This window comes from Caretta caretta, chromosome 8 (assembly GCF_965140235.1).
Source record: "Caretta caretta isolate rCarCar2 chromosome 8, rCarCar1.hap1, whole genome shotgun sequence".
Lineage (NCBI taxonomy): Eukaryota > Metazoa > Chordata > Testudines > Cheloniidae > Caretta > Caretta caretta.
Genome location: NC_134213.1, coordinates 57,363,074 through 57,381,187, shown reverse-complemented (window position 1 = coordinate 57,381,187; position 18,114 = coordinate 57,363,074). Strand labels below are relative to the sequence as shown.

Here is an 18,114-nt window from a genome sequence, read left to right as displayed (position 1 = left end):
AAACAAAATATATATATTTTTAATCTCCAATTTACAGAAAACGTAGGTGTTACTTGTAAAAATATTAAATAAAACAAATGTAATGATAAGCAGGCTTTAAGTTGGTGTTGTAGTTGTTCTACTGACTAATCAAATATCAAGCATAAATCCACATTTTAAAAAAGAAAGATTTTCATCAAGATTTACTACAATTTCTTTGCTCACCAGCTTGATGTCTGCACCAGGGACTATAATGCAATGTTAATTGAGGAAAGACTTCTATGACGGCTGGAATTCATTACCAAGGTAGCACAGCTCATCCTTGCAAGCAGCATAGCGATAGCTGCATGAGCACTGCTATGAGCTCATTCATATATTCATACAATGCACCTTGGAAGAAGCCACTTGCCTGCTCTCACTCTCTCTTAATTGTCAAAAGAGAGGTTATAAAATGGTGGCTTCCCAGAAGGCAATAGGGCTACCTCAGCCACTTGTTTTGAGGGAAGTTTTCCTTATTATCTGTTTTGTGGAACTTAGATCTGGTTCTGATTCTGAGATATGCTGATCACCTACAACTCCCATCTGGGGAAATATTTTTGAAAAAGGACTACTGATGTAATATTTAAAATCCCTGCTACTATATTGGTTTTTCTCATCAAGATTAAAGCTTCTTTTCAAATATCACAAACGCTCCATCAATATTTCATTATTTGCTTTAGCCTTTATCCAAAATGGACTTTGGACAAAATGCTGAACACTTTGGTCCCGATGTAGCAAAGCACATGCATACATATTTAACTTTAAGCATGAGAGTCAGATGCTAACAGGACTACTCACATCCTTAAGGTATGATCTTAAGTGCATGGCTAGATCAGAGCCAGAGTGCCACCAATCCGGTCCAGAAGTTCATCTATGCAGACAACATCTGCTGTGGGCTACAGGCTCTGACCTTCTCTGAGCTGGAAAAGATCCTGCGTAATGATACTGCAAAGCTGGCCGACTACTATAAGACATGGTGCACCTTCACTCTAGCACCAGCAAGATAGTCTCTAACATATTCCACCTCCACATGCCAACATTAAGAGGGAACTGAACATTATAATGGATGGCCAGAGGCTGAAGCATATCCAATTTACTTAGGTGTGACCCTTGACCAAACACTGACACACAAAAGCCACCTGAGCAAGAAAGCAGTGAAGGTCAAGACATGCAACAACCTTCTCAGCAAACTGGCAGGTTCTTCATAGAGAGTAGATGCTCCAAGCCTAAGGACCTCAGCCCTTGCCATTGCGTACTCAATAGCAAAGTACTGTGCACCAGTATGGAGATGATTGGCAAGCACCAAACTTGTTGATGTGCAACTCCTCTCAACCATGTGCATCATCACAGGAAGTCTCCGACCAACTCATCTTCCATGGCTTCCAGTTCTGAGCCACATTGCTCCCCCTCACATCAGGAGGGAGACTGCAGCTGGTAAGCTGCTTGAGAAGGCATGTGCCAACCCAAGCTTGCCCTTGTTCAACAACCTTTTTAACCCACTAGCTATATATCTTTCCTCACGACACCCACTGTGTTCGAGGCTGCCATGCCAGGACGTGATAGCAGAGTCCCTGTGGCGGGAAGACTGGTGCTTAATATCAACCACCAATCAGTTCCTTGTCACAGACCCTACTGCTCGCCCGCCTGGCTTCGACCTGGGCCTTTCTTAACTGATTCCGGACTGGCAAAGGCCTCTGGTGCAGCCAACTAGCACCGTTGGGGTCTTCAAGACAATCGAAGCTGCAGCTGCATGGCAGAGCAAACAATGATACACATTGTAGAGACGTGTCCGCTAACCAACTTCAGCAGTCAGCTCCACAAGCACCACTTGGCCACTAAGCATGCTATTGCTTGGCTCAGCAAATACACACACACACACACACACAGAGTAAATTGCAAAACTGAGCCTTTGAAGAGTGAACCAAACAACACTCCCCCCCCCCCCCCCCCCCGCTGCAAATCTCTGAATTTTTAGCAAGCACATAACGTTTTGGCTTAAGCCCACTGAAGAACAAGTCACCTTCCCCCCTCCCTCCATTTACTAACTCTGTGCTTTAAACTGTAAACTAAATTATGCCGTTTACTATATCCTCACATCCTGAAAATACTACCAATATTGTGGGAGCAAATGACTGCCTTAATGGGCTTATTGGAGGTAACATACCCATGTTTTGTTGAAGTTTCGATAGCAGCGTTGCTTTTGTCAATTGTATCTGTTGCGTATCATCTGTGTTGTCGACAGGTGGATTTATATCAACTGCATGCAATTGAGAGATAAGTTTAGCAAAACCAAGTATTCATTCACAGTTTAAAAAACACACCTATATTTTGCAATTACAATAATACAAATAGGACATTAAGTTTATAATTCCTGATCTGTTCTACCAGTGGACTATATTGACCATTTTGTATTATTATCAGTAGTAATGAGGTACCTGTACTGAAACTTGTGCTATTCAACCTATTCATCAATGATCTGGAAAAAAGGGGTGAACAGTGAAGCGGCAAAGTTTGCAGACAATACAAAATTATTCAAGATAGTTAACTCCAAAGCAGATTGCAAGAAATTACAAAGGAATCTAACAAAATTGGGTGACTAGGCAACAAAATCGTAGATGACATTCAATCTAGATATGTGTAAAGTAATGCACATTGGAAAAAAACCACACAAATATATGATGGGTTCTAAAATAGCTGTTATCACCCAAGAGAGAGATCTTGGAGACACGATGGATAGTTCTCTGAAAACTTCTGCTCCAAGTGCAGCAGTGATCAAAGAGACATACAATAGTATGTCAAGCATTATTATGAAAGGGATAGAAAATAAGACAGAAAACATCATGCCACTATATAAATCCATGTGCACCTTGAATACTGTGTCCAATTCTGGTCACCCAGTCTCAAGAAGGACATAGGAACTGGGAAAGGTCCAGAGAAGGACAACAAAGATGATCAAGGGTACAGAATGGCTTCTATATAAGGAGAGTCTAAGCCCTGGTCTACACTAGGACTTTAGGTCGAATTTAGCAGCATTAAATCAATGTAAACCTGCACCCGTCCACACGATGAAGCCCTTTATTTCGACTTAAAGGGCTCTTAAAATCGATTTCCTTACTCCACCCCTGACAAGTGGATTATCGCTTAAATCGGCCTTGCCGGCTCGAATTTGGGGTACTGTGGACACAATTTGACGGTATTGGCCTCCTGGAGCTATCCCAGAGTGCTCCATTGTGACCGCTCTGGACAGCGCTCTCAACTCAGATGCACTGGCCAGGTAGACAGGAAAAGAACTGCGAACTTTTGAATCTCATTTCCTGTTTGGCCAGCGTGGCAAGCTGCAGGTGACCATGCAGAGCTCATCAGCACAGGTGACCATGATGGAGTCCCAGAATCGCAAAAGAGCTCCAGCATGGACCGAACGGGAGGTACGGGATCTGATCGCTGTATGGGGAGAGGAATCCGTGCTATCAGAACTCCGTTCCAGTTTTCGAAATGCCAAAACCTTTGTCAAAATCTCCCAGGGCATGAAGGACAGAGGCCATAACAGGGACCCGAAGCAGTGCCGCGTGAAACTGAAGGAGCCGAGGCAAGCCTACCAGAAAACCAGAGAGGCGAACGGCCGCTCTGGGTCAGAGCCCCAAACATGCCGCTTCTATGATGAGCTGCATACCATTTTAGGGGGTTCAGCCACCACTACCCCAGCCGTGTTGTTTGACTCCTTCAATGGAGATGGAGGCAATACGGAAGCAGGTTTTGGGGATGAAGATGATGATGATGATGATGATGAGGAGGAGGAGGTTGTAGATAGCTCACAGCAAGCAAGCGGAGAAACCGGTTTTCCCGACAGCCAGGAACTGTTTCTCACCCTAGACCTGGAGCCAGTACCCCCCGAACCCACCCAAGGCTGCCTCCTGGACACAGCAGGCGGAGAAGGGACCTCTGGTGAGTGTACCTTTTAAAATACTATACATGGTTTAAAAGCAAGCATGTGAAAGGATTACTTTGCCCTGGCATTCGCAGCTCTCTTGGATGTACTCCCAAAGCCTTTGCAAAAGGTTTCTGGGGAGGGCAGCCTTATTGCATCCTTCACGGTAGGACACTTTACCACTCCAGGCCAGTAACACGTACTCGGGAATCATTGTAAACAAAGCATTGCAGTGTATGTTTGCTGGCGTTCAAACAACATCCGTTCTTTATCTCTCTGTGTTATCCTCAGGAGAGTGAGATATCATTCATGGTCACCTGGTTGAAATAGAGTGCTTTTCTTCAGGGGACACTCAGAGGAGCCATTCCTGCTGGGCTGTTTGCCTGTGGCTAAACAGAAATGTTCCCTGCTGTTAGCCACAGGGAGGGGGGAGGGTTGAGGGGGTAGCCACGCAGTGGGGGGAGGCAAAAGGCGACCTTGTAACAAAAGCACATGTGCTATGTATGTAATGTTAACAGCAAGGTTTACCATGAAAGAGTGTAGCCACTGTTTTATAAAATGTGTTTTTAAATACCGCTGTCCCTTTTTTTTCCCCTCCACCAGCTGCATGTGTTTCAATGATCACAGGATCTTCTCCTTCCCAGACGCTAGTGAAGCTTAGAAAGAAAAAAAAATGCACTCCAGATGAAATGTTCTCCGAGCTCATGCTGTCCTCCCACACTGACAGAGCACAGACGAATGTGTGGAGGCAAATAATGTCAGAGTGCAGGAAAGCACAAAATGACCGGAAGGAGAGGTGGTGGGCTGAAGACAGGGCTGAAGCTCAAATGTGGCAGCAGTGTGATGAGAGGAGGCAGGATTCAATGCTGAGGCTGCTGGAGGACCAAACCAGTATGCTCCAGTGTATGGTTGAGCTGCAGCAAAGGCAGCTGGAGCACAGACTGCCACTACAGCCCCTGTGTAACCAACCGCCCTCCTCCCCAAGTTCCATAGCCTCCACACCCAGACGCCCAAGAACGTGGTGGGGGGGCCACCGGCCAACCAGCCACTCCGCCACAGAGGATTGCCCAAAAAAAAGAAGGCTGGCATTCAATAAATTTTAAAGTTGTAAACTTTTAAAGTGCTGTGTGGCATTTTCCTTCCCTCCTCAACCACCCCTCCTGGCCTACCTTGGTAGTCATCCCCCTATTTGTGTGATGAATGAATAAAGAATGCATGAATGTGAAGCAACAATGACTTTATTGCCTCTGCAAGCGGTGATCGAAGGGAGGAGGGGAGGGTGGTTAGCTTACAGAGAAGTAGAATGAACCAAGGGGCGGGGGGTTTCATCAAGGAGAAACAAAGAGAACTTTCACACCGTAGCCTGGCCAGTCATGAAACTGGTTTTCAAAGCTTCTCTGATGCGTACCGCACCCTTCTGTGCTCTTCTAACCGCCCTGGTGTCTGGTTGCACGTAACCAGCAGCCAGGTGATTTGCTTCAACCTCCCACCCCACCATAAATGTCTCCCCCTTACTCTCACAGATATTGTGGAGCACACAGCAAGCAGTAATAACAGTGGGAATATTGGTTTCGCTGAGGTCTAAGTGAGTCAGTAAACTGCGCCAGTGCGCCTTTAAACGTCCAAATGCACATTCTACCACCATTCTGCACTTGCTCAGCCTGTAGTTGAACAGCTCCTGACTACTGTCCAGGCTGCCTGTGTACGGCTTCATGAGCCATGGCATTAAGGGGGAGGCTGGGTCCCCAAGGATACATATAGGCATTTCAACATCCCCAACAGTTATTTTCTGGTCTGGGAAGTAAGTCCCTTCCTGCAGCTTTTAAAACAGACCAGAGTTCCTGAAGATGCGAGCGTCATGTACCTTTCCCGGCCATCACACGTTGATGTTGGTGAAATGTCCCTTGTGATCCACCAGAGCTTGCAGCACTATTGAAAAGTACCCCTTGCGGTTTAGGTACTCGGCGGCTTGGTGCTCTGGTGCCAAGATAGGGATATGGGTTCCGTCTATGGCCCCACCACAGTTAGGGAATCCCATTGCAGCAAAGCCATCCACTATGACCTGCACATTTCCCGGGGTCACTACCCTTGATATCAGCAGATCTTTGATTGCGTGGGCTACTTGCATCACAGCAGCCCCAACAGTAGATTTGCCCACTCCAAATTGATTCCCAACTGACCGGTAGCTGTCTGGCGTTGCAAGCTTCCACAGGGCTATTGCCACTTGCTTCTCAACTGTGAGGGCTGCTCTCATCTTGGTATTCATGCGCCTCAGGACAGGAGAAAGCAAGTCACAAAGTTCCACGAAAGTGCCCTTACGCATGCGAAAGTTTCGCAGCCACTGGGAATCATCCCAGACCTGCAACACTGTGCAGTCCCACCAGTCTGTGCTTGTTTCCGGAGCCCAGAATCGGCGTTCCACAGCATGAACCTGCCCCATTAGAACCATGATGCATGCACTGGCAGGGCCCATGCTTTCAGAGAAATCTGTGTCCATGTCCTGATCAATCACGTGACCGCGCTGACGTCACCTCCTCGCCTGGTATCGCTTTGCCAGGTTCTGGTGCTGCATATACTGCTGGATAATGCGTGTGATGTTTAATGTGCTCCTAATTGCCAAAGTGAGCTGAGCGGCCTCCATGCTTGCCTTGGTATGGCGTCCGCACAGAAAAAAGGCGCGGAACGATTGTCTGCCATTGCTCTGACGGAGGGAGGGGCGACTGACGACACGGCTTACAGGGTTGGCTTCAGGGAGCTAAAAATCAACAAAGGAGTATTTTTACATCAAGGAGTATTTCAGGCAGGACTTCACGGAGGGTTCCAATAAGAAATGGTGCACCTAAGTTATTGTTCTTATTGGAACAAGGAGGTTAGCCTGGCCTCTGATTGATACATGGCTAGATTTACCTCGCTGCACCTTCTCTGTGAGTGACTGCAGTGTGACCTAGAGGAATGAGTCCCCTAGACGGGGGAGGAGGCAAATGAGTACAAAACAAATCTGGTCTATTTCTTGTTTTGATCCACTCCATCTATCTTTTACATCTTTGGCTGGCAGCAGACGGTGCAGAAGGACTGCTAGCCATCCACATCTCTTGCCTGCCCGGCAGAAGATGGTACAGTACGACTGCTAGCAATCCGTATCGCCTGCCTGCTCACCATAAGACGGTTCAATAGGACTGACTGCAGGACTAAAGAGAATGACCTGGTCAAGTCACTCCAAATTTAGTCCCTGCGCCCATGTCTGCCCAGGCGCTCCCAGCCGACGTGGCCAGGAGCACCTTGGACACGACGAGGACGGCTACCAGTCGTACTGCACCGTCTGCTGCCAGAAGGCAATGGGTTGCTGCTACTGTGTAGCAATGCCGTACCGCGTCTGCCAGCACCCAGGAGACATACGGTGACGGTTACCTGAGCGGGCTCCATGCTTGCAGTGGTATGGCATCTGCACAGGTAACTCAGGAAAAAAGGCGCGAAAAAAGTCTGCCGTTGCTTTCACGGAGGGAGGGAGGGAGGGGGGGAAGGGGGGCTTGACAATATGTACCCAGAACCACCCGCGACAATGTTTTAGCCCCATCAGGCATTGGGATCTCAACCCAGAATTCCAATGGGCAGCGGAGACTGCGGGAACTGTGGGATAGCTATCCACAGTGCAACACTCTGGAAGTTGACTCTAGCCTCGGTACTGTGGAAGCACTCCACCGAGTTAATGCACTTAATGCACTTAGAGCATTTTCTGTGGGGACACACACACTCGAATATATAAAACCGATTTCTAAAAAACCGACTTCTATAAATTCGACCTTATTCCGTAGGGTAGACATACCCTAAAAGATTAGGGCTGTTCAGCTTAGAAAAGAGACAACTGGTGGAATACGGGGGAGATTGAAGTCTTTAAAATCATGAATGGTGGGGGGGAAAGAAAGTGCTATTTACCCTGTCATACACACAAAAACCAGGAGTCACCCCATGAAATAGGCTGCAGGTTTAATACAAACACGAGGAAGTACTTTTTCACATAATGCACAACCAACCTGTGGAACTCATTGCTATGATGTTGTGATGTCCAAAAGCATAACTAGGTTCAAAAAAGGACCTTGTTAAGTTCATGGAGGATAGGTCCATCAATGGCTATTAGTCAAGATCATTAAGCACTCAACCCCATGCTCAAGACAATCCTATACATCTGATGACCAGGAGCTGGGAGTGAAAAACAGATATGGATAACTCCAGGGGGAGTGTACAGAATGGCAATTATGAAGCTCTGGTACAGGCCACTGTTGGAAACAGGATACTGGGGAAAATGGACCAGGTCTAGTATGACAGCTCTTACGTTCTTATTAGTAATAGCAGCAGCAGCAGCATAGCACCAAAAGAATGCTAAGGGCTTTGCAAACCAGTTAAAGAGACAAAAAGGTAAAAAACTGTGATAAAGCATTTAAGTGACTTACATTCCTAAGGCCCATTTTCAACAATGACTTTGACACTTAAGAGCTGAAGTCATTTTTCACAATGTTTCCCAGAACCTCTACTCCAAGAAGTTTTAGAAACTCAGGGCTAGAAGCTAAGATTTAAGCACATAAAACATTACTCACTTAAGTGGTTCCATTTAAGTCAATGGAACAACTGGGAAAACTGACTCAGGTACATAATCGTCCACAGAATTGGGTCCTAAACTGGGGCTTTACAAGAAGAAACTAAATTATTTTTTCTTAGAATGAAAAACAAACCTTCAGTTTTGTTTGTTATACTGCACTTTGTGTACTTGTACTGTTGAAATGCAAGGCTGCATAGAGGTTGTTTTTTTTTTTTTAAATCATGACTAGAAATGGTTATAAAGGAGACCATAAAAACCAGCATTTAGATGTGAAAATATTTAATCTATTATTGTTACAGGTAACACCTAAGATTAAGTAATAAAGAGATTGGATGAGGGGAGGGGGAAGAGGGGATATCTTTTTTTGGTTTATTTTGTGCATTTGGCAGAACTTCATGTGTAGTAGTTTCACCCATCCCCATCTGGATACCTCTTATCACTGTGTAGAAAAACTCCAAAATAAAGAGAAAAATTTTAAAACTGGGAAATCTGACTGTAAAACTTCCATTAAAGATGGGAATGGGAAGTGGTGCTCAGGGGCAATTTTTTTAAAAACTGGGTGGGTTTCAAGTAGACCGTGCCTCTCAATACGTTGTCCTCTTGTAAACACATTGAGATTGTAACTAATATTACTTGTTAAATACACACACACACACAGAACAAAGCATCCATTAACCAATGCAAAAATATGGCACATAGGATTCCCAAACATTGAGGTCCTTCATTTTTCCATAGAACAAATACAGCCCAGACAGTGGAAATAAAAATTTCTGTACACATCTTTGTCTGTGTATTTTAATTCTGGCCAATTTTTGAGACCGGGAGAATAATTTAGAATCCAGTCCTGTGTCTTTGCTAAAAGTGCCAACTGTTTGGTGGACACTTGTCCAGTTATAATTAGATTGAGGTCACTAACTGATTTCATACATAGAGGAAAACACATTGGCTACTGTTGACTTAGGCTGGAAATAAACCACTGATCTAAAATTGAAGGGTTCTGTATCCCAGCCAATTAACGGTACTTTCAGAATATGTGAATTTTCCCCCTCAAATATAAAACAAACACAGTTTCATTATTTACTTTAAGCATACACATAAAAATTTACCCAGATTGCTTCAACAAACAAGTGACTACATGGGGTGAATCTATTACTACTATCTGCCAATGGTGCAAGCAGGGGCTTCTATATTGGACTTTTCTGTAAATGTGAAGTTCCACCGGATTTAATCTGGGAAAGTTATGCCTAAGTGTTTTTTCCCCCGCAATTATGTTTCAATGTGTTCTTGTACCAGAATCCCTAAAGGATGGCCTTGTTCTATCTAGAATAAGATTTTCTACCCAGCAACTAATAATAATTTTAAAAATCACTTGTATTAAGGAGGAGCTTTGAGAACCAAATGATTTCACATTTCTAAGTAATATACTCTTTAACTCGACCCAATAACTTAATCTTTTAATGAAAGAACAACAAAAACAAAAAAGAATTTACAGCCAATTATTAGCAAAATGTAAGGAAATGGAGACTGGAATCTAAAAATCTTAATACAACCTGTTGGTTGCTGGGTAAATATCTGGAAATTATTGACCATTAAAGTGGGTATAGCATTCAAGTTAGTAGCATGAGGAAGATGAAAATGTATTGTTGAGTTGCAGCAACAAACAAAAAAAAAAAAAAAAGCCAGTACGATCCTAGCCTGTATCAAAATAATATGTTATGAACATGACAAGGGAAATTATACAGTGAAATCTGTCTTAAGCAACCACTCAAGGGACCAAAGTCAATTACTCACTGGAGGTAGCAGTTCAACACAGGTAGAGCAGAACTGGACTATGTTTGGAGATACTCTGGGGTGGTCTTCTAAGACATGCTTTGCCTAACAGAGTGGCTTTTCACACAGGTTTCACTGCACCATCGTATCATAGCAGGGTATGGAGGCACCACTTGCAGTATTATGTTATGCTACAATATTATGTCTTGGCTGTTAGAAGTTACTTTTTGGATTAAGTCCATACATTTTACTTTTAGATGTAGAATCTAGATAAGGAAAGTTTTACTTTGTCAAAATATAAACAGAACTCTACATAAGTGAGGCTGCCAGACCCATTCATTAATCATCTAGGAATCACTGAGCAATACAAGGCAGTGCCCTCTGTCTCATGTAGCAATTACAGAAATTGCTACGCTTCCAGAAGTACTTTCACCATTTTATCACCAGCTATTGAAGTAAGTTTAAACAGGATCTGGGTTGATCAGATGGGTGGCTGGTGTATCATCTGATATGTCTCATGTATGGCTAGCTTATGAAATTCTAACGCCATATAACTTACACACAAATGAGGTCATTTAAAAATCATCCAAGCTATCTCCCTTTGTGAAAGCATGTCTCTACATGTTTTTACTCCAGAAACCGATAGCCTTGTACTGTATGTATTTCATCATAGCAACTAATGAATACAACTGCTTAGCAACTTATTTAATGGGATGCAGAGGTTTCAAGTGCTAATCAAGAATAAAACTTGGATAATATTTCATTTACTACAACTACAGTTACCAGAAAAAAAAAATACACATGCTCATCTGTTTACAGTGTGTGTAGAAATCTGCAGTTCAAATATTACAGTGAAGAAAATAATTTGATATTTAAGAACCTGTATTGGAAAGAAAAGCTAGAAACAGTGTTCTGTCTAAATACATATTTTAATAATAGTTTCAATTTCATAATAAAGTTCAGAATTTTGCACTCACAAAAAAACACCTTTTTCAGTCAGCATTTAAAAATCTTCATAACTCTGGTCAGGGTAATGTTGCTGGGGAGGGGGGAAAAACCACCCCCATCAGCTTTATATGGCTCTGTGATGGCATTCCTACAAGCACAGTTATCACATTGGGGGCTGTTACTCTTGAGAAGGACATTAATGCACATGGTTCACAGGATGGATTAGAAAATAAATAATAAATAAAATAAATACCTGTTCTTCATAGTAACCCAAAGAAGATTAAAGCCTAGGACACATAATGCCCAAATCTAAAGCAGCACTGATATAATGCTGTGTACAATTGTCTAGTGCAGACACTTTCTAATGCCAATATTCTCTGTCCCTAGCCTTCGCCAGACCTTAAACTGCCTTACAAAGAACAAGTGAACAATAAGAGATTACGGCCACTAAAACTGTATTTGTGTTTACCTACTCAATGTATTTAATTTGTTGGTGCCAGGAGCTAGGATTTAGTGAGGCCACTCGCTAATGCAAAGCTTTCAGTTGCTGATGTCAAAGCCCTGGAGGACCTTGGAACTACAATCTGAGAGTTGCTTATACTTTTCAGATATGACTTGTTAGTTCTTCTTACTATTTTCCATTTAAAAATTTTAAAGACTGAACCATTGCAGTGGGTCATTAGCATGAGCTACAATGAAAAGATATAATGAAAACGCTTTTGTGACCAGAACATGTGGATCTAGTATACAAATAACTACTGTATGTAATTCTTAAAAATATGGCATTGTTCTGTGTTTTGAGCAAAAAAAGTTTAAATCCGTTTCATATATTGATTCTCTCCTAACCATATGAAGATATTAAACTAAAATAGTGTTAAACAGAATCACGTAACCAAAATGTAAGCAGATTTTTCACTATTAAAAGTAATGAGCATATTTTTAGTAGACTGTTTTTAGAAATATCTATATTGTGTTACAGTAATTGAGGCATTTTAAATGGAATTTTAGAAACGGTCATATTTTCATCAAAAACAGGTTTCTAAGATGTCTAACATTATGAGCATTGTCTTAACAGAAAGGGTCATGTCAAAATTCACTGCAAATGTTAGCATTAACTCTCCATTGTTGCAGCGCATCAAGTTTTAGGAATGCATGTTTAAGCTTTGAGAAACAAGTGATGCTATTCAACTGAAGACCATCCCTTCACATGAAAGATATCTCAGGAAAATTCCAAACTTGCGTTATGTCACAAAAATCACATAAACAAACTGCTGAGAGTACTTCTATGTGAAAGTACACAAGACCCACCTACATTTAAATTACTCCTTGTTTCCTTAAATATTTAAGTCTTCCTAGTCAGGCTGACAGTTAAGCTTCATTTCTAAATTAGCAAGACAGACAGTCCCCTCAGACTCTCCAGTCTGTGATTCTATGTTAAGACTGGTATAGTGACCCAGGAGTTCACATTTGTTACTGGCTTGGTGAAATCTAATTATAGAATATAACACCAGTTTTGGGGTGTCTGCCCTGTTTTCCAACAGTCTTCCCTGAAGTAGGCACTCATGGTCGTGAGCCACTTCGGACAGCATGACACCTTCATTACAGCTCACCTACAGTATTCTGTTAGCTGTAATATTATTTTAACAAAAAACAATGTTAGTGTAACACCAGTGGGTTTTTTGGTTTGCTTTCATTTTAATTTTTTTATAATTAATCCCCAATTCATCCCTGTATACCGCCACTGAAGTGCATTGATTAACACCAGGGATGAATTTCACTCATTATTTCCAAAGTAGTTGAAACATAGGGACCTCAATTAATTTGGAACTGATGGAGGAGTTTCCGGCTAGTGATGAAATTCACTGAATAGAAATATGGAACTCATCACAAGAAATGAGCACAAGAAATCACATTCCAACCTACAGTCAACTCTACAGCAACATTTCACATTTTCCTCTTCAAACATATGCAGGTTTGAAGCAGTGAAAGTGGTATTAGCTATGATAAAACTAGAAAAGTATTAAAATGTTTCTGACTTAAGACATTACAAAATCATAGAATAAAACTCCTCTAACCATATTGGGGGAAGAGAGAGAGAGAATAAGCATGCCTCAGATATTAAGATCTATTATGGGCTATATTTTCCAACCACAACATTTGATTATCTCACCTGGAAAGGGATACATTTTTTCCTTATGAGTTAGTAACTGCGGTCAGGTGATACAGGAGTGAAACTCTATATAGCTAATTATACCACAAAATACTTCTAATTTTAAAAATAGAAAAGTATGAAAAAACCCTCATAACTGGAATACAAAAGTTATATACAGATAGAGTGTTAATTATGATGACAAAATAGTTATTTAGCATGCAATGGAATTCCATGTTAAATTAAATGGAGAGCACTCCCCCCACCAAAAAAAGTCTTGCACAACACATTTGACACAGACAAATTAAAACTCAGAATAATGAGATAAAAACCCCAAACAAAACTCCCAACAAAAATGCTGGAAATACATTTTTACATTTACTGTGAAAACATTTGTTTTGATGAAAGCATTGTTCTAGTTAAAATATTAAGCTACTGAGCAAGTTCTTGACTAAAATATAAGAGGTCAGAAAGTTCATATGTGGTGCAGTTTTTGTCTCAGTCTTTAAGAAAATCTATTTATAAATTCCTCATGAAATAAGGTCACCAATAACTCAACACACTGCAATCATAGAGTTTTAAATTAATTACATTAATTTCTTGATGGAGCCTTGTATATTGCTACAATAAAAGATTTAAGATTATTTTTGCATTTTTGTGGGTTGTGACTAAATTACCAACATTTTTGCCATCTTACCTTGAACAAAGCTCTAGATAGCTGAAGGGCTGATATATGACACAACCCATGAGAAAGCAAAAACATATCAAGTAACTCTTTATTATGTACAAAATATGGCAGCCTTAAGCATCTTATTCCTGTAATATAAAGTAAGCATATTTAAAGTGTAATTACACTAGTATACACAAGAGCTACAAGATACGAAGTTAGCCAGATTTAAGCCTTGATGCACTCAGTGTAATGTAATGAACCACAATAAAGTCTATTGGTTAATTTATCCGTAATCCCAGTTATAGTCTAATTTGGTTCTTCACTCAGATGCTATATTTACCTGTGTTTATTTCCTCGGCTATGTGTATAGCTTCCCCATGCACAACTTGATCCAATATCTCAGAAAAACGCTCTTGGATTTCGCCAGCCGTTTCATCTCCAAATTTATAATCACACAGCATCACATTTGATCCAGCAATGGAGGCAAACACTCTGTGAGGCAAGGCATGAAACTCTCTCTCAGAATCTAGCAAGAAAGGGAAATCCATACAAAAACTTGTGTAACTGTGGTAAAGACATTTCAATAATCAGCATACATTATACAAACAGTTGTAAACAGGACTGTCCAAGGCATCATGTAAAAGTCTGATTTCAAACATTTCCAGCCTAATTGTTACTGTTTCATGTAAGTTCTAGACACTTATATTTGTAAATGGAAATTATATTCCTACTAACTAAAACTTTTCATATATTTTTCACATAACACTCTTCAGTGGTCCTTAGAAATAGCCAAACGACCTTAAAAATTATTCTGAATTGAAAATGTTGACCAGGCCCTTTATCACTTTAGAAATGATACAAAGAGCACTCTCAGGAAGGTTGGAGATAAAGGAATTGATGCATGTGCCAAACAGTACACAATTTCAGCATCATAAAGGATATCAAACAATTAGTTATTGTTTTATGTAGTTAACAGCCATGGAGTACAAGTGCCACCTAAAGAGAGAATGGAAAACTGCATGCAAATGATAAAAGCTACTCCTGCCATATTCCCCATTTTGGATAATGTTAGCTAAAATAATATTTACAATGAGTTTATTTCTCAGTACACATAGCACCATAAACATAACTTAATGTCATCTAAAGTAGATGAAGACGACTATTTGGCAGCATTCAATTTTCCTTTCAGTTACTCAAACAGTTACTCTTTATGTTTTAAAAAAAACAAAACAAAAAACACACACACACACCCAAAACATCACAAGACATTTTCCTCCTCTCCAACTTAGCAGATCTTAGGTAGGAGAAAATAACATTTCACACAGCTGATCACATAGCGTTTGTCATTTTAAAACATTCCTTTAAAATTATTATAGAGTATGAAGGATAATGAATGGATATAAACTGGCCATTAGGAAGTTTAGACTTGAAATTAGACAAAGGTTTCTAACCATCAGAGGAGTGAAGTTCTGGAACAGCCTTCCAAGGGAAGCAGTGGGGGCAAAAGACCTATCTGGCTTCAAGATTAAACTCGATAAGTTTATGGAGGAGATGGTATGATGGGATAACATGATTTTGGCAATTAATTGATCTTTAACTATTCGTGGTAAATAAGCCCAATGGCCTGTGATGGCATGTTAGATGGGGCGGGATCTGAGTTACAACAGACCATTCTTTCTTAGGTATCTGGCTGGTGAATCTTGCCCACATGCTCTGGGTTCAGCTGATTGCCATATTTGGGGTTGGGAAGGAATTTTCCTCCAGGGCAGATTGGAAGAGGCCCTGGGGGTTTTTCGCCTTCCTCTGCAGCATGGGGCATGGGTCAGTTGCTGGAGGATTATCTGCACTTTTAAGTCTTTAAACCACGATTTGAGGACTTCAATAGCTCAGATAGGTGAGAGATTTATTGCAGAAGTGGGTGGGTGAGATTCGGTGGCCTGCATTGTGCAGGAGGTCAGACTAGATGATCGTAATGGTCCCTTTGGACCTTAATATCTATGAGTCTGATGGATAACTTAAGCATGAACCAACTGAGATAGTATTGGTATACTAATTTGGTTTCACGGTTTGTAATTATATTAAGATACAAAGTTCACTATTATGGAGAATAAATGTATGTAGTGAAAACAATTCTGGCCTTGAAATTAATACAAACCCAGATAGCCTTGCAATTCATTCAGTATGCTGAGCTGACATGCAAGATACATACCTTTTCATTTAAATGTAAAGTGAATTTTGTATACTATATATATGAAACCTCAGAGGTGAAATACTGGAGACTAACACTACATGGGCTACATTTGTACATCTGGATAGGAGCATAACAATTCCCATACTGGTTCAGACCTGAGGTCCATCTAGTCCAGTATCCTGTCTCTAACAATGGTCAGCATAAGATGCTTTAGAGGAAGATGCAAGAGTCCTGCTGCAGGCAAATGTGGTATGGTCTGTCCTGCATGTTAGGTCTCCCCCAAATCCCTAATAGTTAGGATATGGATAATTCTTTTTTGAATCTTGCCAAGTTCGGTATATTGTTTATTTCCCTGTTGGGTGTGGACATCACAAAAATAATTGGCTGATTCTGACTAAGTGTCAAAGCCCTTCTGTATTTGAGATCCTGATGCTGAGTCCATGACTATGGGGTACTGTACTGAGGGTCAACTATGCCAAGAAGGGAATAAAGTGGAAGTTTAATTTACACTCGGGGCAAGAAGGTATTTAATAAACATTATGGGGGAAAATGCAGGCCAAAAGTACAATGCCTGAAGTTGAACGAAATCCTTCTGAAGTGGACAGCTGAAAAAAGAGGCAAAGGAGTGACAAGTACAATTTATGCTGCCTGATACACTTTTGTTTCCCTCTAATTACACCCAGATTTCAGTATTTCAGATTGAATCCTGATGACTATCAGTAAGGAACTCCAGGAAAACAAAAGGCAAATTACATTAGAAAAAGATAATTTGCTTTCTTCTCTAGTCTCCTACTTTTTTTGGCAGGTGCCTCATTTATAATCAGATCTTCAAACAATATTTCACAACGATCAGAGAGTGTGTTTATTATATCCCTCTTCAAAGCCTGCAAGGACAAAACAAAAAACACACAATAAACACAAATACCTTGCAAACTAGCTGACGTGGTGATTCCCAAGAAACAACCATAGTAAAAAAAAAAAAAGTCTCAGTTTATCCTGTGCATTTAGGCCAACTTAACCATGATACGCATTAACAAAATCAAAATATAAAAAACGGGAATAAAAAAAAAAAAGCCTGACAAAGGGAACCTAGTACCAAAAAACCAAAACTTTCCCCTTCAGTATCCTACCATAATAACAACAAATCATCAAGAAGTGTGATTTTATTATTATCTGCTTGTTTTAAATACGCTTCAATATTGAAAATAAGCATATGATCAAACTCAGGAGACTGGGTTATGTTCTTGGCTCTACAACAGATTTCCTGTATCTTTTTGGCCAAGTTACAGGCTCTCTTTAAAACTTTCCTAATCCCACAATGATTTTAAGAGACCTAATTCATTAATGTCTGAACGGCTTGGCACGCCACACACAAAGCTGCAATAGAATAATTAGGCTATCGAGACAAATACTGCTCTCACATATGCTGCTCCTCCATTAAAAACCACTCCCTCCACTGAAACTAATCAGAGTACAATATAGCCCGTCACTATAACTGGTCTGTTAAATAAAACTGTTTTATGCAGTTAGGAGGTTTCCTAAACATAATAGAAGTTATCTGTTTATGGTGCTTTTTAGTTATGCAAAATGCTAGTTTGATTTTAAAAAGGTGTTGCCAATCAAAAGTTAGTAATGTTAAATTTATAAAACCTGCTTCATCAAGTCACAATATTCTCTGTTGCGTTATTGATTTTTATGTATTTTTGTTATGAACATTATGAGTGAAATCTTGTCTGCATTAAAGTCTGTAAGAGTTTTGCCAGTGTTCAATGGTGCTTGAATTTTATCCTTTGTCTTTAGTTTGGCTATGTCTACGCTAGCTCCTTTTGTCGGTATATCTTATGTCACT

At 40.8% G+C, this 18,114-nt stretch overlaps 1 protein-coding gene across 7 annotated transcripts in view; it reads right to left on the bottom strand.

Annotated features, from left to right (window-relative positions):
• ODR4 (odr-4 GPCR localization factor homolog) overlaps positions 1–18,114 on the bottom strand; it is a 37,410-nt gene that overhangs the window by 4,970 nt on the left and 14,326 nt on the right. For 6 of the 7 annotated variants that reach the window (XR_007358196.2, XM_075131537.1, XM_048862576.2 and 3 more), the window contains 3 exons: positions 17,059–17,149; positions 14,415–14,600; positions 2,183–2,275 (listed from right to left, as the gene is read on the bottom strand). Coding sequence is in view for 6 of the 7 variants with exons in the window: in XM_075131537.1 (XP_074987638.1) it covers positions 2,183–2,275; positions 14,415–14,600; positions 17,059–17,149 (370 nt within the window). In the remaining variant the exon portion in view is untranslated. Of the gene's footprint in view, positions 1–2,182; positions 2,276–5,165; positions 6,699–14,414; positions 14,601–17,058; positions 17,150–18,114 lie in introns of those variants that run through there. The other variant, XM_048862581.2, reaches the window with a different exon arrangement.